Source organism: Gallinula chloropus, assembly GCF_964237585.1.
Source record: "Gallinula chloropus genome assembly, chromosome: 8".
In the NCBI taxonomy this organism is placed as follows: Eukaryota; Metazoa; Chordata; class Aves; order Gruiformes; family Rallidae; genus Gallinula; species Gallinula chloropus.
In genome coordinates, this window is record NC_140093.1 from 13,639,796 (window position 1) to 13,659,717 (window position 19,922).

Genomic DNA, 19,922 nt, shown 5'->3' on the forward strand with positions numbered 1-19,922 from the left:
TTCTCACCCCAGCACACCATGCAGTCTGTGCCCTCTGTCCTCCTCCTCCTCACACAGGAGGTAAAAATACAGTGAGGAAGACCCCAAGAATGCCCTGGCTTACAGAGACAGACAGCTCAAATCCTCTAATCCTGTTTGATGTGTGCCGTTTGCCTGGGAAGCCCAAGGTCTTGTCAGTGCACATGTGTACTCTGGTTGGGCCTGTAGCCCTTGGGGGGTGTGGGAGGGATTGTATCCCCACGGGAAGCACACGTGTCAGGCCTAGGCTTAGTCTAACAGGCAAATATTTCCCATCCAAAAATCACAACTGTTGGAGAATTGCCCGGTCCAATTTTCTGCTGAAATGGCTGCAAAACTTGTCCCTGTGGCCCCAGCATTTGGTCTTGCAGAAGGGAGGAGGACTTTGCTTTCAGAGCTGGGAGATGCTGGCTTTTGGATAGTAGCACATGAAGGTGCTTCCTTTTGCTATGCAGTGTTACTAATCGATAGAATCGGTTGGAGACAAGACAGCCCTGCCCTAAGGGCTGTGTGTCTTGCAAATGAGGTCACATTTCTGGTGTGTAAATCCCTGAAGTTTCTGTTCTTGGGTAGAAATCTCTCCTGATGTTTTTGTGGGAGTGTTTTGATGGTTCTGTGGGCTGCCAGAGGTTAAAGACAGCGGAGTGACCTACTAATCTTTACACTTTTTTTGGGGGGGGTTATCATAGATGATTAAGTTCACCATGAAATTTCTGGGCTCTGCGGTGTTGGAAAAGTGTTTCTGTTCTGTGATGGTCTTTCCTGTCAGCAGTTGAACTAAATGGAGGAAAAGATGGGTTTTTATCTGCTCTACTAGCTCTCATCTTTTTAGCGTGAAATTGTCACTGCTCTATTGTCTTCTCAATCTTTGCACCTCCCCTGATAAAACTCCTTTTCATCCTGGCCATCCAGCTAACACGCTTGAGGGGTCCCCTTCCTTCACCTTCCTTCTTGGCACTGACCTTCCCCAGCTCCTGATTCAGTTTTTCTGGTGGCTCCCACACCCCATCCCATTGGATTTTGGGGGACAGGACTGCCAGAGACGAGCAGTGATTGCTGCTGAACTCCAGCCTGCATCCACGTCTGAGGTTCTAATCATCCTGCAGCAGCCTTTGTCCGTGCCTCTTGGATTTCTCCTTTCCCTGGGCTCGCATTACGCCGTCTGAGTTCTTCCCTGGGAGCCCACTGTGGTTAGTGGGTCCCACTCGGGAGAGACCAGAGCTGGCTGAAGCTAGAACTGCCTTGTATCTGCAGCCTTGCCCGGGCTGGAGGCCGCTGAGGGGAAACGGGGAGGCTGGGAGCGCAGCAGCTGCGCTGGGAACGTCTGCGCAGCCCGGGGTCTCTGACACGGCACAGCCGGCTCCGAGGCTTGGGTTTTATGGCCTCCTTTCTCCCCTCTGCATGCTCCCTTGTTCCCTGCTTTCCCCTCATTCCTAGGACATGAGTCCATGATATAAAATACCCTCTTAATTTCCTGAGCCGGGCTGGGGCTCCCTGGAGAAGGCAGTGTCTGCCTGCCTGTCCCTCCACCGCCTCTGCATCCTTGTTGCGGGCTGCCGGCCGCTCCTGCCAGCAGGGAGCGGGAGGGAAGCTGGGAGCGTGGCATCTTCCCAGGCTGTGGGGAGAGGGGCTGCCGGCTCTTCCCGAGAAGCCGGAGGGAGGATCGTGCTGGAGCAAGGGCTGGAGCTGGGTTTCCTCAGCTTTCGCTCCCTGCTGCCGGGGCTGCCCCTTCCCCTCCCCCAGCTGTATGGGAGCAGATGTGCTGCTTGTGTCAGCCCTGGCAGGCCCCCTCTGCACACCCCAGCTCGGCTCCTGCGGCAGCCAGAGCCTCGTCCCCTCCTTCCTCCCCCTCCCCTCCCTGGCTTGGCCCCGTGTCGCTGGGGATGGTGGTTGAATCATCCGCCCACTCGGCCTGCCTCCCCTGTAACCCTCCCTCTCTCCTTCCTCCCTCCTTCCTCCCTCCCGCAGGTCTCTTTGTTGGAAAATTCAAGGCAGATGAGTGCCGGGGAGCGCTGGGCCCGCAGGCCAGGCGATGAGCACGCAGCTCGGCCGCAGCACGGCAGCTGGCCCTAGGGACAGGCAAGCACCCCTTCTGCTGGGTGATTCTCTGTACAGCACAGTGGTGCTGAGGAGCTGGACCTGTGCTCAACTGGGCAAGGCTCAGGCTGCCTTCCCGGAGCAGAGGGGCTTCCCTGGCCACCATTCTCAAGTGTGGTGTGCCCAGCCTCTGGAACAACTTTAAGCACGGGAAAATCGGAAACTGGGTTGCCCTGATGGGTGGCAAACTGAAAGAATTCCCTCTGAAATCCATCTTAGGCAGATGTTTTCCCTGGACTGTGGTGGCTCCTGCCAAAAGGAAAGGCTGGTAGAGAATCCAGAGAGCCTGAGCTGCTTCTGTGTCCACTCGTTCAGGATTCCCAGGCTCAGACCCCATCAGCTGGGGGCTCTTTCTAGCACACCCACGGGATGGTTTTCCCTTTTTCCCCTCCCAGCACATCCACAGGATGGCTGCATCTCATGGCCGCCTCCCCATGCAGCCGCCGAGGAGAAACGTGGCACTGCGCACAGCTCCCCCAGAGGCTGCTCCCTTGGTGGCTCCTGACCGCTTGTTGGTGTGAGAAGTGTGACTTGGAGAGAGGGGTGAGAGGTGGGGGGGAGGAAGGCTGCAGCTTAGAGTTGAGGCTGGGGAGGAATGCAGGGCACAAATAGCTGGGCCTGGGACGGTGTGAGGGGTGACAGACGTGAGCAAGACTGCAGAGATATTCCTGCTTGGCATGTGCCTGACTCCAGCGCTATCAGCTTTTGCTCTGTAGAGTCTAAATATATAACCCATTGTGCTCTGGCATCTGGGTGATAAATAGAGATAAATAAAGTAGTGGCTGGGGAACGAGGGAGAAAACTGCTCCGGGGTGGAGCTGACCCCTGGGATGTCTGGGGCAGCACCAGGGTAATAGGAGCAACGAGGGACCAGCTCTCAGGACAGAGGGAGTTTGTTCTCCATCCGGTATTTGCAGTTGAGGGTGGGCGGAGGAGTCTTGGGGGCTGGTTTCCTCTGTCCCAGCTGAAAGTGGAATAGCCCATTTGTGCTTAGTGGTTGGTCACCTTGACCCTGCAAATATATCACCCTGTCCCGTCACCCACAGGCAGGGCTCTGTGTCCCTGAGCAGGCAGCACGCAGCACTGAAAATTGGCTCTGCCTGAACTTCTCTCTAGGAATTGGATGAAGGCCAGGCTGCTGGCGACAGTATGAATGGATGCTAGTGCAGCCAGGCCAGGGTGCGTGTGTGTGTGTGTGCTTGGAAGTGAGGAGACAGCAACTTGCCTGCGTTGGAAGGGGTTGGTGTGGTTGCCGAAGGGGATGGGTCCTGGGGAAGACTGTGTGTGTTTGATACTTGTCCTGGGCTGCAGGGGCTTTGGGCAGAGGCTGGCACACAGCATGCTGAAGAAGCATTAAGCCAGCAAGGGGTTTTAATCCATCCTCATTGCTCCTTGCCTGCTTTTTCCTCCTTCTCCATCTGTGCAAGAGGAATTAGCACACATCCTGAATTAGACTGCTCAAACCATGCCCTCCGCATCTGTGCCTTCAGGGGGTGGGTAGCACTTGTCCAGTCCCGTTGCTGGCTCTCCAGTTTGGGCAGAGATCCTGAATGCCAGCTACCAGCAAAGCCGTGGCAACGTGCTGCCTTTCAGCCTGTGAGACAGCCCTTTGAGCGTGCGTGACACCGGCGCAACCAGCACGGCTGGCAGGGTGGAGCGAGCCTGCTCCCCGGGTTTGGGTCTTCCAGTGCTCTTCATTTGCCTTTTGCTGATGCCTTGGGAGCCTGGCTGAGCCTTGCTGCCCTGTTTTTGGGGACGGCTGTCGGCACACCAGGCAGTACCTGTTTCTCCAGGCCCTGGTGTGCTCTGCCTCGCAGCGGCACTGCCTGGGCTGGGGACGTCTGGGGCAATGGGGCACAGCGCTGCGGCCCACGCTTGCGTCCTCTTCGATTCTGTGTGAGTTGGGGACTGGCTTGGGGACCCTTCAGAGCTGCCGAGGGCATCCCACCTCTGTGCACTCGGTTTTACTTACAAGCTACTTCTTTAATGCCTAATTTCCCTTGATTTCACATTGGTGCTTTAGTTCTCTTTCTGTTGGGATTCTTTTTCCCCCAAACATAACTGATTCCCTGTTTAGTTACTAGATTGTATTTTTAAACACCTCTGCATCGAGCTACCTTAGATATAGTTTGGAAGGGGAAATTAATATCACAAACTACCTGTAAGATGTTCTTGTGTTCTATAAAACTGCTTGAAACGTTGTCATTGAGTAGAAAGGAAAATGAACTACTTCAAGCATGTTTTGCCATTCAATTTGATTTATCAAAGATGCTGTGAATTGACCCTGGTGAATTGACAAGTTGTTTTGATTGCAGACTCACTGTGGAAAAAATATTTAGGTGCCTGGTGATGCTGAAAACAGAAAGAAGACATTTTCTCTCCAAAGAAAACTGATGTTTTTACTGGGGGGGGGGGGGGGGATTATCAGTGCTCCTTCAGCTGTGAGGGCTGATAATAATGTAGCTGTTTGTGTAATGTGGGAACATGACATTGTGGCACAACTATAAAGCTTGAAGTGATGTTGAAATATTATGTATGTAATTAAAAAGCAACAGTAACATTTGGGAGGCAGCATGTTTAATGTATTTCACTTTCATCTATTAGAAGTCTCTGGCAGAGGTTGTGATTCTTTCAGATCATTATAAAGAGGTTTAAATTATGTATTTCTTTGGAAATAAGCAAACTGCTAGATTTCTTTAGAAATAAGCAAACTGGTGGAAATGTGCATCGGTTTGGAGGGTTTTTTTGACTGATTAAAATGTGAATCGGGGGTTAAAACAGCTGGATGCACACAGGAGAGCCTGTTCTGCCCTTGCCTTCTCCTCTCCAGCTTTCCAGTCCTGGCTGTCAACATAGGAAGCTGTAGCCTGGCAGCAGGAGGGAGCTGCTGGTCCTCTCCTGCCTCAACCCCAAGCCTGGGCTGCTGTGTGGTGTTGGGTACAAACACACTCCTGGGAAAGTCTCCTTTTCCTCTGAAGTCCAGGACCCAGCTCTGACTGCATCCTCTCCCCTCTGCAGGGTGGTGAAAGAAGAAATCTCAGATGATAATGCCAAGCTTCCCTGCTTCAACGGCCGGGTGGTGTCGTGGGTAAGCAAGACCTTGCTTCTGTATCTCACTGACAGCTCCTGCTCTCTCTGAAAGCCAGCATAGTGCCCAGTAAGGCATGGGAACTGCTAACGAACCTGATGGAGCTGGATTACTGTGCCCCAGTCCCTCAGCTGGAGAGGTGGCTGCATGGTGCTGGGTCCCCTGTGCCCAGGAAGATGTGGGATGCCTCTGTGGAGAGCTTGTGATCACTGATGCCTGGCAGAGGTGACGGTCCCAGCCCGTCCGCAGCGTAACCCATGTGCCCCTATGGCAGGGTCAGCTTTCCAAGGAAAGTCCTGCTCTGGTGACCGGTGCAAAGGGCTTAAGTGACTTTAGTGCTGGTGAAGTGGACAGGATTTGACTGCCCTGAAGACTAAAGGTACTGCCTGGGCAGCTGCAGGATGAGCTTCTCCCCCTGTGCCATACCATGCCATGCACATGCTCTGTCCCCTGCCTGCATGCCGCCCTCTGGCCCTAAGAGGACACCTTTTTTTGGGGGGGTGGTATTCAGTCCCCATAGCCCCTAATCCCTCGAGATGCAGTTTGGGCTGATGAGGGTGTGTGGATTTATGCCAGGAGCAGAGCCAAGACCCAGTGCCTTTCTCTAAAGGCCCCTAAACACCAAAAATCCCCAGCAACTCAGACCAGCTTGGGCCTAACGCCGCTTCTGCCCCTGCACCAAGCAGCCAGCCCACGGCTGGGGGGCGGTGGGGGGACTGCATTTCGGGAGGGGAGCGCGGGGGTGATGGGGGCGGGCGGGCAGGCAGGCACCCCGCTGCCAGCCTGGCTCCCGCTGGGGTGCTGGCCAGGGGAGCGGTGTGCAGGGTGGGGTGCTGCCCACGCCCCGCGCCGGGAGGAGGGGGTGCGCTGGGCTCCCACACAAAGAGCCGGCGGCCGGACGCCGCCATCCTCCCTCTAGCGGTTAGCGGGCCCCTGGAAAACAGCCTGACCGGCTCTCGGCCACCATCCTGCTGCATCAGCCCCCAGACATCTCCCCCCTGAATCCCTTCCCAGCTGCCTTTTGTTTTCAGCCACCCCATGGGGAATCCCGGAGGCTCTGAGCCCTTCCCACTGCGCTGCTTGTACCTGGTGTGCTTCTCTCTGGGAGCTGTGCAGCCTTGTTTTCCTTGTCAGGGCTTTCTGGTTGCCCAGGGTGAGCAGCACAGATCCGGTGCAGCTCCAGCTGGTCTGCCCAGGGCACCGTGCTGCTGCTCTGGAGCGCTGGCTCCTCCTGGGGAGCTTGTGCCTGGAGTTAGCATCCTACCAGCTCTTGTGCATGGAGGGTGACAGCAACCCCAGAGACCTTTACACACAGCTGATCATCCCTTTTTCTTTTGTCTCTGCTCAGAGTCTCCTTGTCCATGGGTGATTTGGAGGCTGGGGGGGTGGTGGGGGGGAATGAGGGTGCTTGCTTTGCTGCTTCTGCCAGACAGGCTGGGATGAGGGTATTTTAGGAGCTCAGTACTAATTTTAGCTAGAGGGAAAGACAGGGTCTTGGATCCAAGTCAATATTTCCTGACAGTACAAGAGGCAGGAAAACTGCGGGGTGGTTATCAAAACCTCCCCTGAAGAAAATCCCAGGCCCCTGAGGGGAAGAGGAAGGCAGCATCAGTCCCTCTGCTCGGGAACACCCCCTCTCCTTTTCTCACTGCTGTTTAACAGCTGCCTGTGGCTAGTTCCCTCTGTCCAGATCTATTTGCCTGGTCTTGCCTTGAGATCTTCAAGCATAGAGCATTATATGACTTTTCCCTAGGCTGTGCTGGCCTCTTCCAGCATCTCTTCTCCCCTCTGCTCCCTGGCAGTGGCTTCCAGAGCTGGGATGTGGCCCTCAAGGAGTGGGATGTGTCCTGGGAAGACAAACCACTGGAAAGGTGCCAGGGGCAAAGCCAGGCATGTGCCTGAGGCTTGCTGGAGGGAGGGAAGCTGAACAGAGTGTGAGACAAGAGCTGGTTAGACAGTTGCAAAAGCAGGAGCCGTTGGGCTTGTCCTGGGGCTTGTGGGACGGGCTCTGCAGCTTTTAGCACCCCAGGGTGCTTCTCTGCCCTGTCTGCTGCAGCTTTTTCAGGGTTGCCATGTCTTCCTTGTGCCAGCTGCATCCCTGCCTCTGTTCCCAGTGCCTCCCTGGCAGCAGACATCTTTTGCCTCTGCCCTAATGATGATCTGTGGAGTCCATCCCACCCTTTAGCATGGTTTCCCTGGTTCTCAAAGGCAGGTAGGCCACAGCTCTGTGTTTCATCAGCGAAGCTGGAAAGTGCTCAGGACCTCTGTAAAGGGGCTGTGCCTCCAGCACCTGGGTTGGCATCTGCTCCTGCTTCCATGCAGATGTGATCTCCTAACCAGCAGGCAGCAGAGTTTCCTCTGTGTTTACACAGGGTGTTACAGTATGGGCAGCAGCTGCCAGCTCCTTTCCAGCCTGTGTTTCATGATCCTTGTGTCCTGACACACAGCAGGACATCCCTCACCTCAGATCAAGCCTCTTCTGTGATGGCTGATGGCTTCAAATACACGGGCTGAGGCCTGACTCCTGTCCTGGTCTCCTTCAGCTCCCTGGGCTGGCTCCAGGCTACCCCCAGCTTGTTTTGGCTGATTGAGGTGCTGGGCCCTGAGGTCGCCCCCTGACACTGGGAGAGAGCCACCCCCCCTGCTTGCCCATGCTGTGCAGGGGACAGGCATGGGTCAGATGTGAAAAGCACACTGGAAAGTCCTTAAACATGGAATCTGACCTTTCCTTGCTCAACAGCTCTAGCCTGTCCCTGGGCATTTGCTCTCTGAACTCTGCTCTGGGGATCCCTGAATGTCTCTTCCCACCAAGAGGCTTTTCCTTGCTTTCCTTCCAGGCCCCATTGGGATTAGCCCTGCTCAGTGCAGCTTGAAAGTGGAGGGAGCACAAACCTGGATAGGGAGTGACACTGGGGAAACCACTTTCCATTGAGCTCATTGGAGCTGTCTTCTGTTTCATGCCACTGGTGAGCCTGTTCCTCCCAAGAGAGGCTCCACCTCATTCCCTGAGCCCGAAACTGGTGGTTTATCTTGGAGCCGGAGGCACAGATGTCAGTGTGCCTGGGCTGCCCTGAGCAGGGCTGGTATAAAGAGTTCCTGGGGTTTGCCCTTTTCCTGAATTTCTGTGCTGAGGAAACAGTTGAGCCTCCCAGGGGTTGGCTGGAAGTTGTGCCCGAGCTGATTATCTGGGTACAGCCCCAAAGTTTGCAAAGTACCTACGGAAGCCAGGAAAGGAGCAATGTTGGAGTCTTATTTCAAAGCCAACATCAGCCCTGAGCTCTGCTACCTCCCTGCCCATGGGAGCTGGAGGGTGAAAGTCCTGCTAGTCCCACAGCTCGAAGGCAGAGGTGTAGGGACTGGTAAAATCAAGAGATGAATGACTGGCGGCTGCCTCTTCTGATGTAAGAACAACCAGGGGAATCCACTTCTTGCTAAAGGTTACCTGAGTGTAAAAATCATGTGGTGTGGGTGTGCAGGTGATGTCAGAGCCTCCAAGCAGGGCCATCAGCCACCCTGACTTCACTGCTGGGTCAGGAATTACCGAGCCATAAATAGCCGGTGTCTGGGAAGGCGTCGAAGGGGAATGTTGCTGTATGCTTGGCCTGTTCCATGTCCACTCCTGTGCATCTGCTGCTGCCCACCGTCAGAGATGAGGTCCAGGGCCAGACAGGCTTTTGGCCAGCTCGTTTGGCCGCTCTTGTAAATGCTTTGCCAGTGCCTGAACCCTTTCGTTCTGCCTCTCGTCCCTCCAGCTGGTGTCTGCAGAGGGTTCCCACTCAGATGCTGGCTCGGTCTGTGCCGACAACCAAACAGAGCTGCCACCTTCCATGGAGCGCACAGGAGGAATTGGAGACTCCAGGCCCCCCTCTTTCCAGTAAGTTGCTGGGACTCCTGCCCTGGTTTCTGAGGGACTCGCAGTGATTTTGCTGTAAATCCAGACCAGAGGCTGGGACACTCCTGCCCAAATCGGCAGGGATTGCAGGAGGAGGATGGGCTGGGAGCAGATTTGAAGTGGAGCTTCATTATTCAACAAGCAAGGGCATGCTGAAATAGTGCAGGGGAGTTGGCAAAGAGCTGGCATAGCTTCCCCCAGTCCCTTGCCCTGCATGCATAGATGTGCTGTGGTTGTTCCCCACTGCCCTTGCTCCCATCCTCCAAGGAGGAGACAGCTGATGGCTGGAGGCTCATGCTGGCCACACAGAGGTAGAGACAGCCTGCTTAAGTTGTTCCCTCTTGGTCATATTTGTTCCTTTTATCTTGTCACAGCCCTAACACTGGAGGGAGTCGGGAAAACTTGGACAATGAGACAGAGACAGACTCAGTGGTGTCGTCGCAAAGGGAACGACCTCGTCGGAAAGATGGTCCTGAGCATGGTGAGTGTTGGTAACATGGCAAGAGCTTGGCAGGGTATGGCTGGGGCACCAGCTCTAGGCATGAGACAGCTCTCTGTTCTGCCAAAACAGCTCAGCTTGGAAAGGTGTCATGGTGATCTGAGACCATAGCCTCATGTAGGAGGCAGGACTGGGCACCTCTGTTGTGCCAGAGCTTGGTGTTGAAACCTTTGGGAGCAAAGGAGGTGTCTTCTGTGAAACCTCAAGAGCAGGAGACAGCAGTGCCTCAGTCCTTAGGCAAAAAGCAGAGTGTGCCATACCTTTGCCACTCCGTGCTGCTCCCTGCTCTGCCAAGGAACCAGCTGCAAGTCTTCCATGACTTTAGCAGTATTGTTCCTAGCGGCCCATCCTATGGTGATAGAAGAGGTATCCCGCAGAGGATGGATCTGATCCCAGGGTGGACTCAGAACCAGATAGCATTAGATGGCATTGTCTGATGGACAGATTTCTTCTGAGAACGTGGTTGTGAGCCCTGCAGAGGGGAAGGGGTTGTGTCCTTGTGGCCTGTCCCAAGCACACTGAGTCTTGTCTTCTCACAGCACCCAGGGTGAACGGGACCGTGAAGGGAGAGCGGCGCCGAGACCTGGGCGGGTACGAGAGCTCCTCCACGCTCATGAGCAGTGAGCTGGAGACCACCAGCTTCTTTGATTCAGATGAAGATGACTCCACCAGCAGGTAGGAGAGCTTAGGACCTGGAGCAACACTAGCTTCTCTCGGTCTCTCAGTACAGAGATGCCTTTGCAGGGCACAGTAATCCTGGGCTGCAGGGTCCTTGCTCACACCTCCCTTGTCTCAAGTCTCACCCAGCAGCCCCTCTGCTGTTGTCTGTCTCCCATGTACATGTTCTGCCCCTCTGCCCCCTCCTGTGATTCCTATGCCCTTTCTGTGGCCCTCTTACAGCCAGAGCCACCACCCTGGCAGGAGAAGAGCTGACTGTCACTTTTTCCTCTAGGTTTAGCAGTTCGACAGAGCAGAGCAGTGCTTCCCGTCTAATGAGGAGGCACAAGCGGCGACGGCGGAAACAGAAGGCTCCACGCATTGAGCGGGTACTCAGGGGCTGGGTGTCCAGGGGAGGGTGATTCAGAGCAGAGAGGACTGTGTGGTGGATCCTTCCCATTAGTGGACCAGGGCCAATCAGATTCATCTGTGTTTGCTGTGGGTGCAGCAGGAAACGGGTGGTATCCAAGTGCTGAGACTCTGTAAAGTGCTATAATCCCTTCCTAAGCCAGTGTAGTCTCAAGAGTGGGGACCACAGGCCTTGTGCTGGCTCTTGAGATGTCATAAGGACTGTGGCTGATGCCCTCTGGCTCTGCAAAACCCCTGGCATAAGGCTGGAGTTGTGGGTGGTGGCTGTGGTACCACAGGGAGTGGCAGGGAGCTGGGACTGGGAATGTTAACTGAGGCACAGGAGGACATCTCATGTTTCACTTTCGTTGCAGTCGTCGTCCTTCAGCAGCATCACAGACTCCACCATGTCCCTGAACATCATCACAGTCACGCTCAACATGGGTGAGTGGGAGGTGTGCACGGAGCGAGATTGGATGGTGGAGAGGGAACTGGGAGGGGGCAGAGGGAACACATATGGGCAGGGGTGAGGAGATGGATTCTGTAGTAGGCTGGCTTGTTTTGAAGCACTGCTCTCAAGTTTCTCTGCATCCCAGGACATCTCTCTGGGATCAGGGCACAAGTGGCCATCACTAGGATGTGGTTTGCCTGAGGTTAGGGCTGCTTCTGCCTGCTGCTTTATGATATCTTACTTCTTTCTCTTCTCCCCCTGCAGAGAAATACAACTTCCTGGGCATTTCCATTGTGGGACAGAGCAATGAGCGTGGGGATGGAGGCATTTATATTGGCTCTATCATGAAGGGCGGCGCTGTGGCAGCTGATGGCAGGATTGAGCCAGGAGACATGCTCTTGCAGGTACTTCACACCCACATATCTCCATCTTTGGGCCTGGGAGAGCAGTAAGAAAAAACCCAGAATCCTCCCTACGCACTTTGGCAGCCTAAACCCAGGAAGCTGGGCTTGGAAAGGGGAGCTGAGTCACTGCTGAGCTGAGTGGGGAGCTCGGCTGCTGGTCACATCTCCGGGACTCACCTGTTCACGTTCTTTGCAGGTAAATGACATCAACTTTGAGAACATGAGCAACGATGATGCTGTGCGGGTGCTGAGGGAGATTGTGCACAAGCCGGGGTGAGTATTTGGGTAGTTCCTTACCTCCATGGGCAGCTGAACCCTGTGTGCCTGGGGGGTGGGGCCGTGTCTTCTGGCCACCTCTGCTGGTGGCTCTGCAGAAGCTCAGAACTTAGGTTTTTGGGATTGCTTCGATTCCTGGGGTTTTATACCCAAAGCAAGAATTGCAACCAACAGAATGGGGGTGAATTGGGGTCTGTGTCCCTTTTTTTGTGGGGATGCTATGCCATCAAGGTCATCAGCGACCCTCAGGAGGGTCACATCATTTTGTCCATGCCACTGAGGAAATCCACAGCTGGAATGGGACATGGGCACTTTACTGGCAGCTTCTTCCTGTCTCACAGGAGAGAGCCAGGGGACAGCATCCACCCATCACACAGGGATTTGTGCCACTGGCCTCTTGTTCTAACTTGTCTTTTTGTTGCAGGCCCATCACCCTGACAGTGGCCAAGTGCTGGGACCCCAGCCCCCGGGGCTGCTTCTCGTTACCCAGGAGTAAGTGGATAGCTGACCCACCCCTAACACTGGTGCCCAGCTCATGTGAGAGCCTTGCCTTAAGCACTTGCTTGGTTGTTGTCTTGTTCCTCCCCATGTGTTTGACTCCACGTGACACTGAATTGGGGTTTGATGGGGTTTCAGCTCTCCTGTTAGGAGGCTGCTATGTCCTATTCCCAGGCCAAAATGCCCATAAGCCCAGCCCTCCTTCCCACATCACGCTGGGGACGCGTTTCACTGGGGCAGGGGGGTCACTTGCTCGGGGCGCCAGAGGAAAGAGAAACCCCCCCTTGAGCCATAGGGGGATCTCTCCCTCTGCACCTCTCCTGCTGACCCTCCCTCTCTTCTTTCTCTCCCAGTTGCTCCCCAGCGGATCTGGGCTGGGCCAGACTCTCCATGCTCCGATCCGGGTGAGTCCCGGCAGACGCTGGGGATGGAACGGGCTGTGCTGAGTCCCTGTCCCTCCCCAGAGGTTGATTTGATAAGGGGATAATTTCTTATAGCTACTGACTGATTCTTTCTTCACTGCAGGTGAGCCCATCCGGCCCATCGACCCGGCAGCCTGGGTGTCTCACACGGCAGCGATGACTGGCACCTACCCAGCGTACGGTATGAGTCCATCCATGAGCACAATCACTTCCACCAGCTCCTCCATCACCAGCTCCATCCCAGAGACCGAACGTAAGTCCTTGTGCCTCCGCGCTCCACCCGCTGCACGGCTTCCTCGCCTTCGCTGTGCTGTAAAGGGAGCAATACATCTGCTTGGGGACAGCTGGGGGGGGCGAGGTCTGTCCTGCCAGGGAACTGAGAGGGAAGCAGCTCTCACCAAGCTGGTGCTTGGATCAGTGGGAGCTGTTCTGGCTGGGTGAGTTAATGCCACCCTTTTTCTACCTAAGGAGAGTCAAAGAGCCTGGATGCAGTTCAGGAGCTGTGGCAGGCGTAGAGGACAGGCTCAGAGCAGTCAGGGGTTACCAGCTGAGGGTGCGGGGCCAGAGGGATCCAGCTTGTGCCTGGAGCAATTGCCCTCCCAACAGAGATAGTGGCAGCTGGGAGCAAAGAGCGTTGCAGCGGGGCAGGGTCCTGCTGAGCACAGAGTACTTCTGGTTGCTTTGTGAAGATTTTGGGTGATTTGAGTATACAGAGCCCTGAAGCAGGGGTCTAGAGAGGCCTCAGCAGGATGAAAATTGAGGAGTTTGTTCTAAGTTTGTGAGGAGCAGCAAATTTCCTCGCTGGGCTGTGGGCACACTTGGCAGCTTTTGGATCTGAGCTGCCTGGGACTGGTTGGAAGGAAGGAGACTCCAGTCTGTGTTCTACACGGGGTGAAATGGCTGACATGGGCAGGATAACATTGGAAGGGGGGGTTCCACAGCATGCGCCCCAAGGCTGCCTGCGATGTATTGTTCCCTGGCCCATTCCTCCTGTGTGTGATGCTTCCATATAGCCCTGTTGTCTCTTCTGTCCCCTCTCATCTGTCTCCCTCCCCTTCGTCCACACCGCAGGCCTCGATGACTTTCACCTGTCCATCCACAGCGACATGGCCACCATTGTCAAAGCCATGGCCTCACCAGAGTCAGGCCTGGAGGTGCGTGACCGCATGTGGCTGAAGATCACCATCCCCAATGCCTTCATTGGTAAGAGCTGCAGCTGGGGCTGGGAGTAGGGAACAGTGTGGGTGGCCATTTTTCCTTCCAAGCAGATGCCCAAGGGAGCATCTCTGTCACTGTAAACTGTTGCCCAGGCCAGGGCTGAACACATTTGGCTGTCCAGGCCCTCTTCACCTTCTGGCCCACTCTGTCTTGGCTCCAGTGTGGCCCCACTGCCTCAAGGGACGTGATCCTCATCGCTGTTGCTGTATGTGACTCTGGTGTTTGGTGGCAGGTTCGGACGTGGTGGATTGGCTCTATCACCACGTGGAAGGCTTCACAGACCGCCGTGAATCTCGCAAATACGCCAGCAACCTGCTGAAGGCTGGCTACATCCGACACACCGTGAACAAGATCACCTTCTCAGAGCAGTGCTATTACATCTTTGGCGACCTCTGTGGAAGTAAGGAACTTGGATGGGTGGGAGGGAGAGGATGGAGGGGCGGAGCCCTGCTAACACCATGGGGACACAGCTGCCACCATGGCCATTGGGCTGGGCCTCTTGTTCTGAAGACCCAGTTAGAGAGTGAGGAAGCTCCCTTGTCATGCTGCTGGGATGGTGAAGTTGGGAAATGATGCTGTCTCCTACTATGTGATCTTTGCTCCTGGGCAGCCATAGCAGAGTCTTGGTCTTTACTTTGTCTCCAGGCTCTGAACTTCCAGTGCTGGCACAGAGGTGGTGCTCAGACAACAACAGGGTTCTGCTCAAATAAGAGGGATAGGGGAAGTAATTGGCAGAGTGAGCTGTAGCTCTGGTATGGTCCTTCCCACACCTTGATGGTCTCTGTGTTAGAGTGACAGCTCTGACTCATGCAGCCTGGGGCTATTGTAGAGACCCACACCAGAAGCACATATGGTTGTATTGAGTACCAGGGGAGTGCCATTTTCTCTGTCTCTTTGCCTGCCCCATCCTTGTCCACTAGCAAGGGCAGATGTGGAGTTTCTTCATCACACATGGTTGTATCTCTGCTTTGATTAACCCCTCTTTTCTGCTTTCTTGCAGACATGGCTAATCTGTCTCTTCATGACCACGATGGCTCCAGCGGTGCCTCCGATCAGGACACTTTGGCTCCGCTCCCCCATCCAGGAGCCGCACCCTGGCCTATGGCTTTCCCGTATCAGTATCCGCCGCCTCATCCATACAACCCCCACCCCGGCTTCCCTGACCCAGGCTACAGCTACGGAGGGGGCAGTGCAGGCAGTCAGCACAGTGAAGGTGAGTGAAGAGGACTAGCGTGTGCCTGCAGGTGGGCAGATGCCCCGTTCGGTACAGGGAGGGAGCAGGGAAAGGCTGTTCGGGCAGGGCCCTACACATGGGGGCAGCCAGGATGAAAATCTTCCCAGTGAGTTAGGGGCATCCCAGAAGGGTGGTGGGACTCAAGAGTTGAAAGAAGACTTTGAGCAGGGACTCTGCAGGTGGATGCTTGTGCTGCAGCGTGCTGTAGTCCTCTCGTGGCTAGAGGAGGATCCTTTCTTCCTGGCTTGTCGGGAGCGATCACCTAACCTTGCCTCCTGCGCTTCGCAGGGAGCCGGAGCAGCGGTTCCAATCGCAGTGGCAGTGAGAGAAGGAAGGAGAGAGAGAAGACCGGGGAGTCCAAGTCAGGCGGCAGCGGGAGCGAGTCGGACCACACCACGAGGAGCAGCATGAGGCGTGAGCGCGCGGCCAGCGAGCGCTCGGTGCCGGCCAGCCAGCACAGCCAGCGTAGCCAGCACTCTCTGGCTCACAGCATCCGCAGCCACCACAGCCAGCAGTCCTACGGGCCGCCCGGCCTCCCCCCTCTCTTCAGCCCCCCCTTGTTGCTGATGCCTCCACCGCCTTCAGCCATGGGGCCCCCCGGGGCACCGCCGGGCCGTGACCTGGCCTCTGTGCCCCCTGAACTGACAGCCAGTAGACAGTCCTTCCGAATGGCCATGGGCAACCCCAGTGAGTTCTTTGTGGATGTAATGTGAAGCGCCCACCCCTTGTCTGTCTGCTGCCCCTCCTGCCCCCCTCCATTCCCGTCGTTTGTCTCCTAGGACCAGCCCTGGCTTCACCCCTTGTTTTTTGGGTTTTGTTTTTGGTTTGTTTCTTTTTTTTTTTTTTTTTTTGGGTCTTGATAACGAAAAGAAAAAAAAAGGGAAAAAAAAATAATAAATGGAACTAAACCTTGATTCTAATCCCTCCTCGAGCGGGGTGGACGGGCCTGGCAGGCTTGCAGGGCGCTGCCAGCCCGTCCTGCCACCAGACTTTTGTATTGCTGATGGTAATTCCCTCCTGCCATCCTCTCTAACCCCATTAATCTGCATCCGTCCTGGCGCCCTGTGCTGCTTGCCCGTGTGTCGCTGCTGCCTCGGTCCTTTCGCCCTAAACATCTCTTCTTTCTTTTCACCCTTTTGTGTTTCTTCTATCAAGCAGCAAAGAATTACGGGGTGTTTGACTTTCTCTGAGCCTGCCGCCCGTGGGGGGGAGAGCTGGAGCGTGGCGTGGCCCGACAGGAGGACACGGAGCTCCAAGGGCGCTGGGCGCGCGTGGCGCTGAAGATGGCTTCTTTCCTCCCCCTTGTGGAAGACGCCCTGCCCTTCCCACAGCCCTGAGAGGGGAGCAGGGACCAGCCTTACATTTGTGCTTTAAATCCCGTTGTAGTTGCCTTTTGGCTAATGCATGAATGTTCCAGGGCTTCAGTGCCTCCAAGGAGTGGAGAGATGCTGCCACTTCCCTCTCACCTCCCTCCTCTTGCCCATGCCTTGGGCCAGGTCTGAGCCTGGCACTGCCCTATGGCGAGATCCTCCTTCACCCTGCCCAGGCTGCAAGGTTTGGGGCTGGGGCTGTACCTCTGCATTCAGCCCGGAGCAGCGGTGGGTGCCTGCGCAGAGCCTCGTGTGACTTGGGACCCTGCACCTGTCCTTGGGTGCTTGGGGTGGGGGGTAAGAGTGGAGTTCTGCTCCCTCCCTCCTGCTTTTTGCCCTCCTGCCTGCACCACACTGCTGCCTGATTTTGTAGGAGCTGCCCCATGCCTGGGGCTGGTGGTGGCAGTGTGTCTTTCTCCCTCCTGCTGTCATGCTGCTGCTCAGTGATGTGACATCTTCAGGGGCCTGGACAGAGCTGGAAAGTGAGGGAGGGACATGACATACTTTGTGGAAACACGGATGTCCCCTGTACTTGGGCTGGGAGGGTCCTGGGTCCGCTTCCCTCTCTGCCCATCACCACCAGTGCTTCCAGGAGGGATGAGGCTCTGGGATGGAGCTGGGACAATTTGGCTCGCTCAGGGCCACTAATGATGCTTGGTGGTGACATGAGCTCTGCGGGGAGGGAGAGATGCTGCAGCCAGAGCCGCGGCCTCAGGGCTCGGTGCCTGCTGATGTGCTGAGATAGCTGATAGCTCCCTTGCTCCCTGTCCTTTTCCTTCCTCTTCTGGGTGCTCAGAGACGTGCCTCGGGCTGGGGGCAGCCCCCTTCCCAGGGCCAAGCACGGTACAGACACGACTGACCCCCCTCCCATTGGTGCTGGTGCTCCCGCACCCTCTCCTGCCGCCGCGCCCTGGCTTTCTCTGCGCCGCCTCCGTTTGTCTGTCTTGTCCTGGCGGGTTTTATACTTCGGAGATTAAATGTATTTTGCTCCTCTGGGGTCCGCCTTGGCCCTGCGACCCCTCTGCCCGCTCTCCCCGTGCCGTCAATCCATCTCCCCGTGACCCCTGAAGGCCTCTCCTTCCCCTCTGCCCGCCCAGTGCCCGCTCTCCGCCGCCCCCGCTGCTCCCACCCTCGCCCTGCCCGCTGGGTTTTATAAAAACAGAACCGGTCTCCTCGTTTTTATTTATAAACATAGTTTTATTGGACTCCTGCCTTGTCTTGGGTTTTTTTTCCCAGCCTCCTGCCTTTCGCTCTGCAGCGACAGCCCAGCGGGACGAGGGCACCCTGCGCCTGCTGCCCAGCTCCCTCCCCCCGGGCTGCCGAGAGCCGCCGCGGCCCGGACCTGTGCCAGGGCCGTTCTCCAGCCGCTGCCCGGTGCGGGGCCTGGCCGCGGACGCTCGCTGCTCCCCGGGGATGCTCCCCGCCGGCGCCCGCGGGGGTTGAACCGGGGGCGGGTCTGACAGCGAGAGCAGCGCCTCGGCGCTGGGCGCGGCCCCGCGGGCACAGGGAGCGGGCGAGCCGCGAGGGCGCCGTGCGCGGGGCCGGCGTGGGGGCGCCGGCCGCTCCGAGGGGCTGAGAGCGGCCTCGCTGCCCGCGGCGCGCCTGCGCCCTTCGCACGGTCCCCACGCCCAAAGCTCAGGCGGCGCTGCTTGTCGCCCGCCCGCCCCCGCGGACTACAACTCCCAGCGTGCCCCGCGCCGCAGGACTGCGGCTCCCGACAGGCACCGCGCGGCACCGTCCTTCCCGCCCCCGCCGGGCGCCCAGCTCCGCCTCCCCGCAGTGGCGCATGCGCGGCGGCGGCGGGGCGCGGGCGGGGCATGCGCGGCGGCGGCTCTGCAGTGATAGGGGGGGCGCGGAGGGAAGGGGGGCCGGTGGCCGCCATCTTGGGCGCTGGGCAGCGAGCGGCGGCGGGCAGCGGCAGGTGAGATGCCCCGGGCCGTCGCCTGGCTCCTTGGCGGGTTGCGCGGCCCGCATCCCTTCTCTGGGTGGCTTCCTCCGGCGGGGCGCCCTCCGCGACCGCGCCGGGGCGGTGGCTGAGGCGCACGGGTGGTGGCTCCCTCGACGCTCGCTGGGGCTGGGGGGTCCCCGGGCCTATCCCGCGGGGCGCGGCGCCGCCCTGACAGGCTCGGGGGGACGGGGGTTCTCCTGCGGGGCGGTGTCCCCCGCCAGCCGCCCTTCAGGAGGGGCGCGGGGGTGTCCCCCGGAGCCGGGCTGCGCCTTGTGGAGCCGTGTGGGAGGGAAGCGGGGCTCCTCCAGAGGGCTTTCCCTCAGCCCCCGGGGAGGGGGTGCTGGGCGACCCCAGCCCCCTCGGAGCTGGCTCATTCTCTCGCACGTTGCTTAGGGGTGAGGGAAGTTATTAATTGCTTCTGTTAATTAGCTGTATATCTGGGATACCTGCGGTGGCAGCCCTGTGGTGCTGAACCGGGTGATGGTGGGGACAGAGCCAAGCTCTGTGTGGCACAGGACGCCCGGGCAGGGCCCGCACCGGTGTGCTAGGTCAGCCTGAGCAAAGGTCTTGTAGCCGAATCGGGCAGGAACTTCCCCTAAAATTACTTGCCTGTACTACTGATACGAACATGAATTAGCTAGGTCATGGCTTGCACCCTCTAGCTTCCTCCCTGGAAAACCTGCTGAGGCAGAACGTAGTGCTGCTGATGCTAAACTGTGCTTGTTCTGAGGCTTAAAATGGGCTCTTATCCAAGAACTCTTCTAGATAAATGCGTTTCCACTTCCATTCTTCCCTGGGCTAGGCTTTTGGATTCGGTAAAGCTGCAGGAAGCACAGCCTGTGTTTATCATCCAGTGCAGTTGACTTCTCTCCCCACTAGGAAATGACTCGCTTTTGATCTAGTCTTCTCCCCACAAGCAGCATGAATCCATGGTCTGTTTTCTGCTTGCTGTAGTATGACAAAACTGCTATCAAGTTTTAGCCTCAGGCTGCCAAAATCTGAGCCTGGAACCTTCCCAGATAGGTGAGTCTGGATGGCTTCTGCGGCTCCGGAGCCTGGGTATTGCAGGTTGTGAACCGCATACAGGCTCATGTGCTGTTGAGCAACGTTTGCCTGAATGCTGTCAGAACTATGGCTGCTGGTTTTTTTCCCGTAGTAAAAGCTGTGCTTGTCCCTGTGAGTTTTGCTTGCAGGGACAATCTCTAATCTGACAAGCTGATGCCAAACTGCCTCCTTCCATATTTTTCCTGTCAGAAGGGAGGCATCATTTCTTTTCTGTGGGAAGTGCCATGTTACTGACATCTAGTGACAAAGATACCTGGAGTTCCTTAGGCTGCAAACTGGCCCTGTTTTCTTTCAGGGAGAGCATTTGAAATGTTCTTGAAGGGCATCATGGCCGGCTTCCTCCTCTTCCTGAGAGCATGATTCCGGCCTTTGAAGCG

The 19,922-nt window shown here is 56.8% G+C and overlaps 2 protein-coding genes across 2 annotated transcripts in view; both read left to right on the plus strand.

Moving 5' to 3' along the window:
- Positions 1 to 16,076, plus strand: part of DVL3 (dishevelled segment polarity protein 3) — a 31,532-nt gene extending 15,456 nt beyond the window's left edge. Inside the window, exons 2-16 of the mRNA XM_084267645.1 lie at positions 5,134 to 5,203; positions 8,956 to 9,077; positions 9,470 to 9,576; positions 10,134 to 10,269; positions 10,547 to 10,640; positions 11,034 to 11,103; positions 11,375 to 11,514; positions 11,711 to 11,787; positions 12,215 to 12,282; positions 12,642 to 12,692; positions 12,814 to 12,963; positions 13,782 to 13,913; positions 14,161 to 14,328; positions 14,929 to 15,141; positions 15,451 to 16,076. Of these exons, the coding sequence (XP_084123771.1) occupies positions 5,134 to 5,203; positions 8,956 to 9,077; positions 9,470 to 9,576; positions 10,134 to 10,269; positions 10,547 to 10,640; positions 11,034 to 11,103; positions 11,375 to 11,514; positions 11,711 to 11,787; positions 12,215 to 12,282; positions 12,642 to 12,692; positions 12,814 to 12,963; positions 13,782 to 13,913; positions 14,161 to 14,328; positions 14,929 to 15,141; positions 15,451 to 15,875 (2,023 nt within the window). The 3' untranslated portion in view covers positions 15,876 to 16,076. The remainder of the gene's footprint in view (positions 1 to 5,133; positions 5,204 to 8,955; positions 9,078 to 9,469; positions 9,577 to 10,133; positions 10,270 to 10,546; positions 10,641 to 11,033; positions 11,104 to 11,374; positions 11,515 to 11,710; positions 11,788 to 12,214; positions 12,283 to 12,641; positions 12,693 to 12,813; positions 12,964 to 13,781; positions 13,914 to 14,160; positions 14,329 to 14,928; positions 15,142 to 15,450) is intronic.
- Positions 16,077 to 18,403: 2,327 nt separating this feature from the next.
- AP2M1 (adaptor related protein complex 2 subunit mu 1) overlaps positions 18,404 to 19,922 on the plus strand; it is a 28,245-nt gene continuing 26,726 nt past the window's right edge. The window contains exon 1 of the mRNA XM_084267312.1: positions 18,404 to 18,453. The gene's annotated coding sequence lies outside the window, so the exon portion shown is untranslated. The remainder of the gene's footprint in view (positions 18,454 to 19,922) is intronic.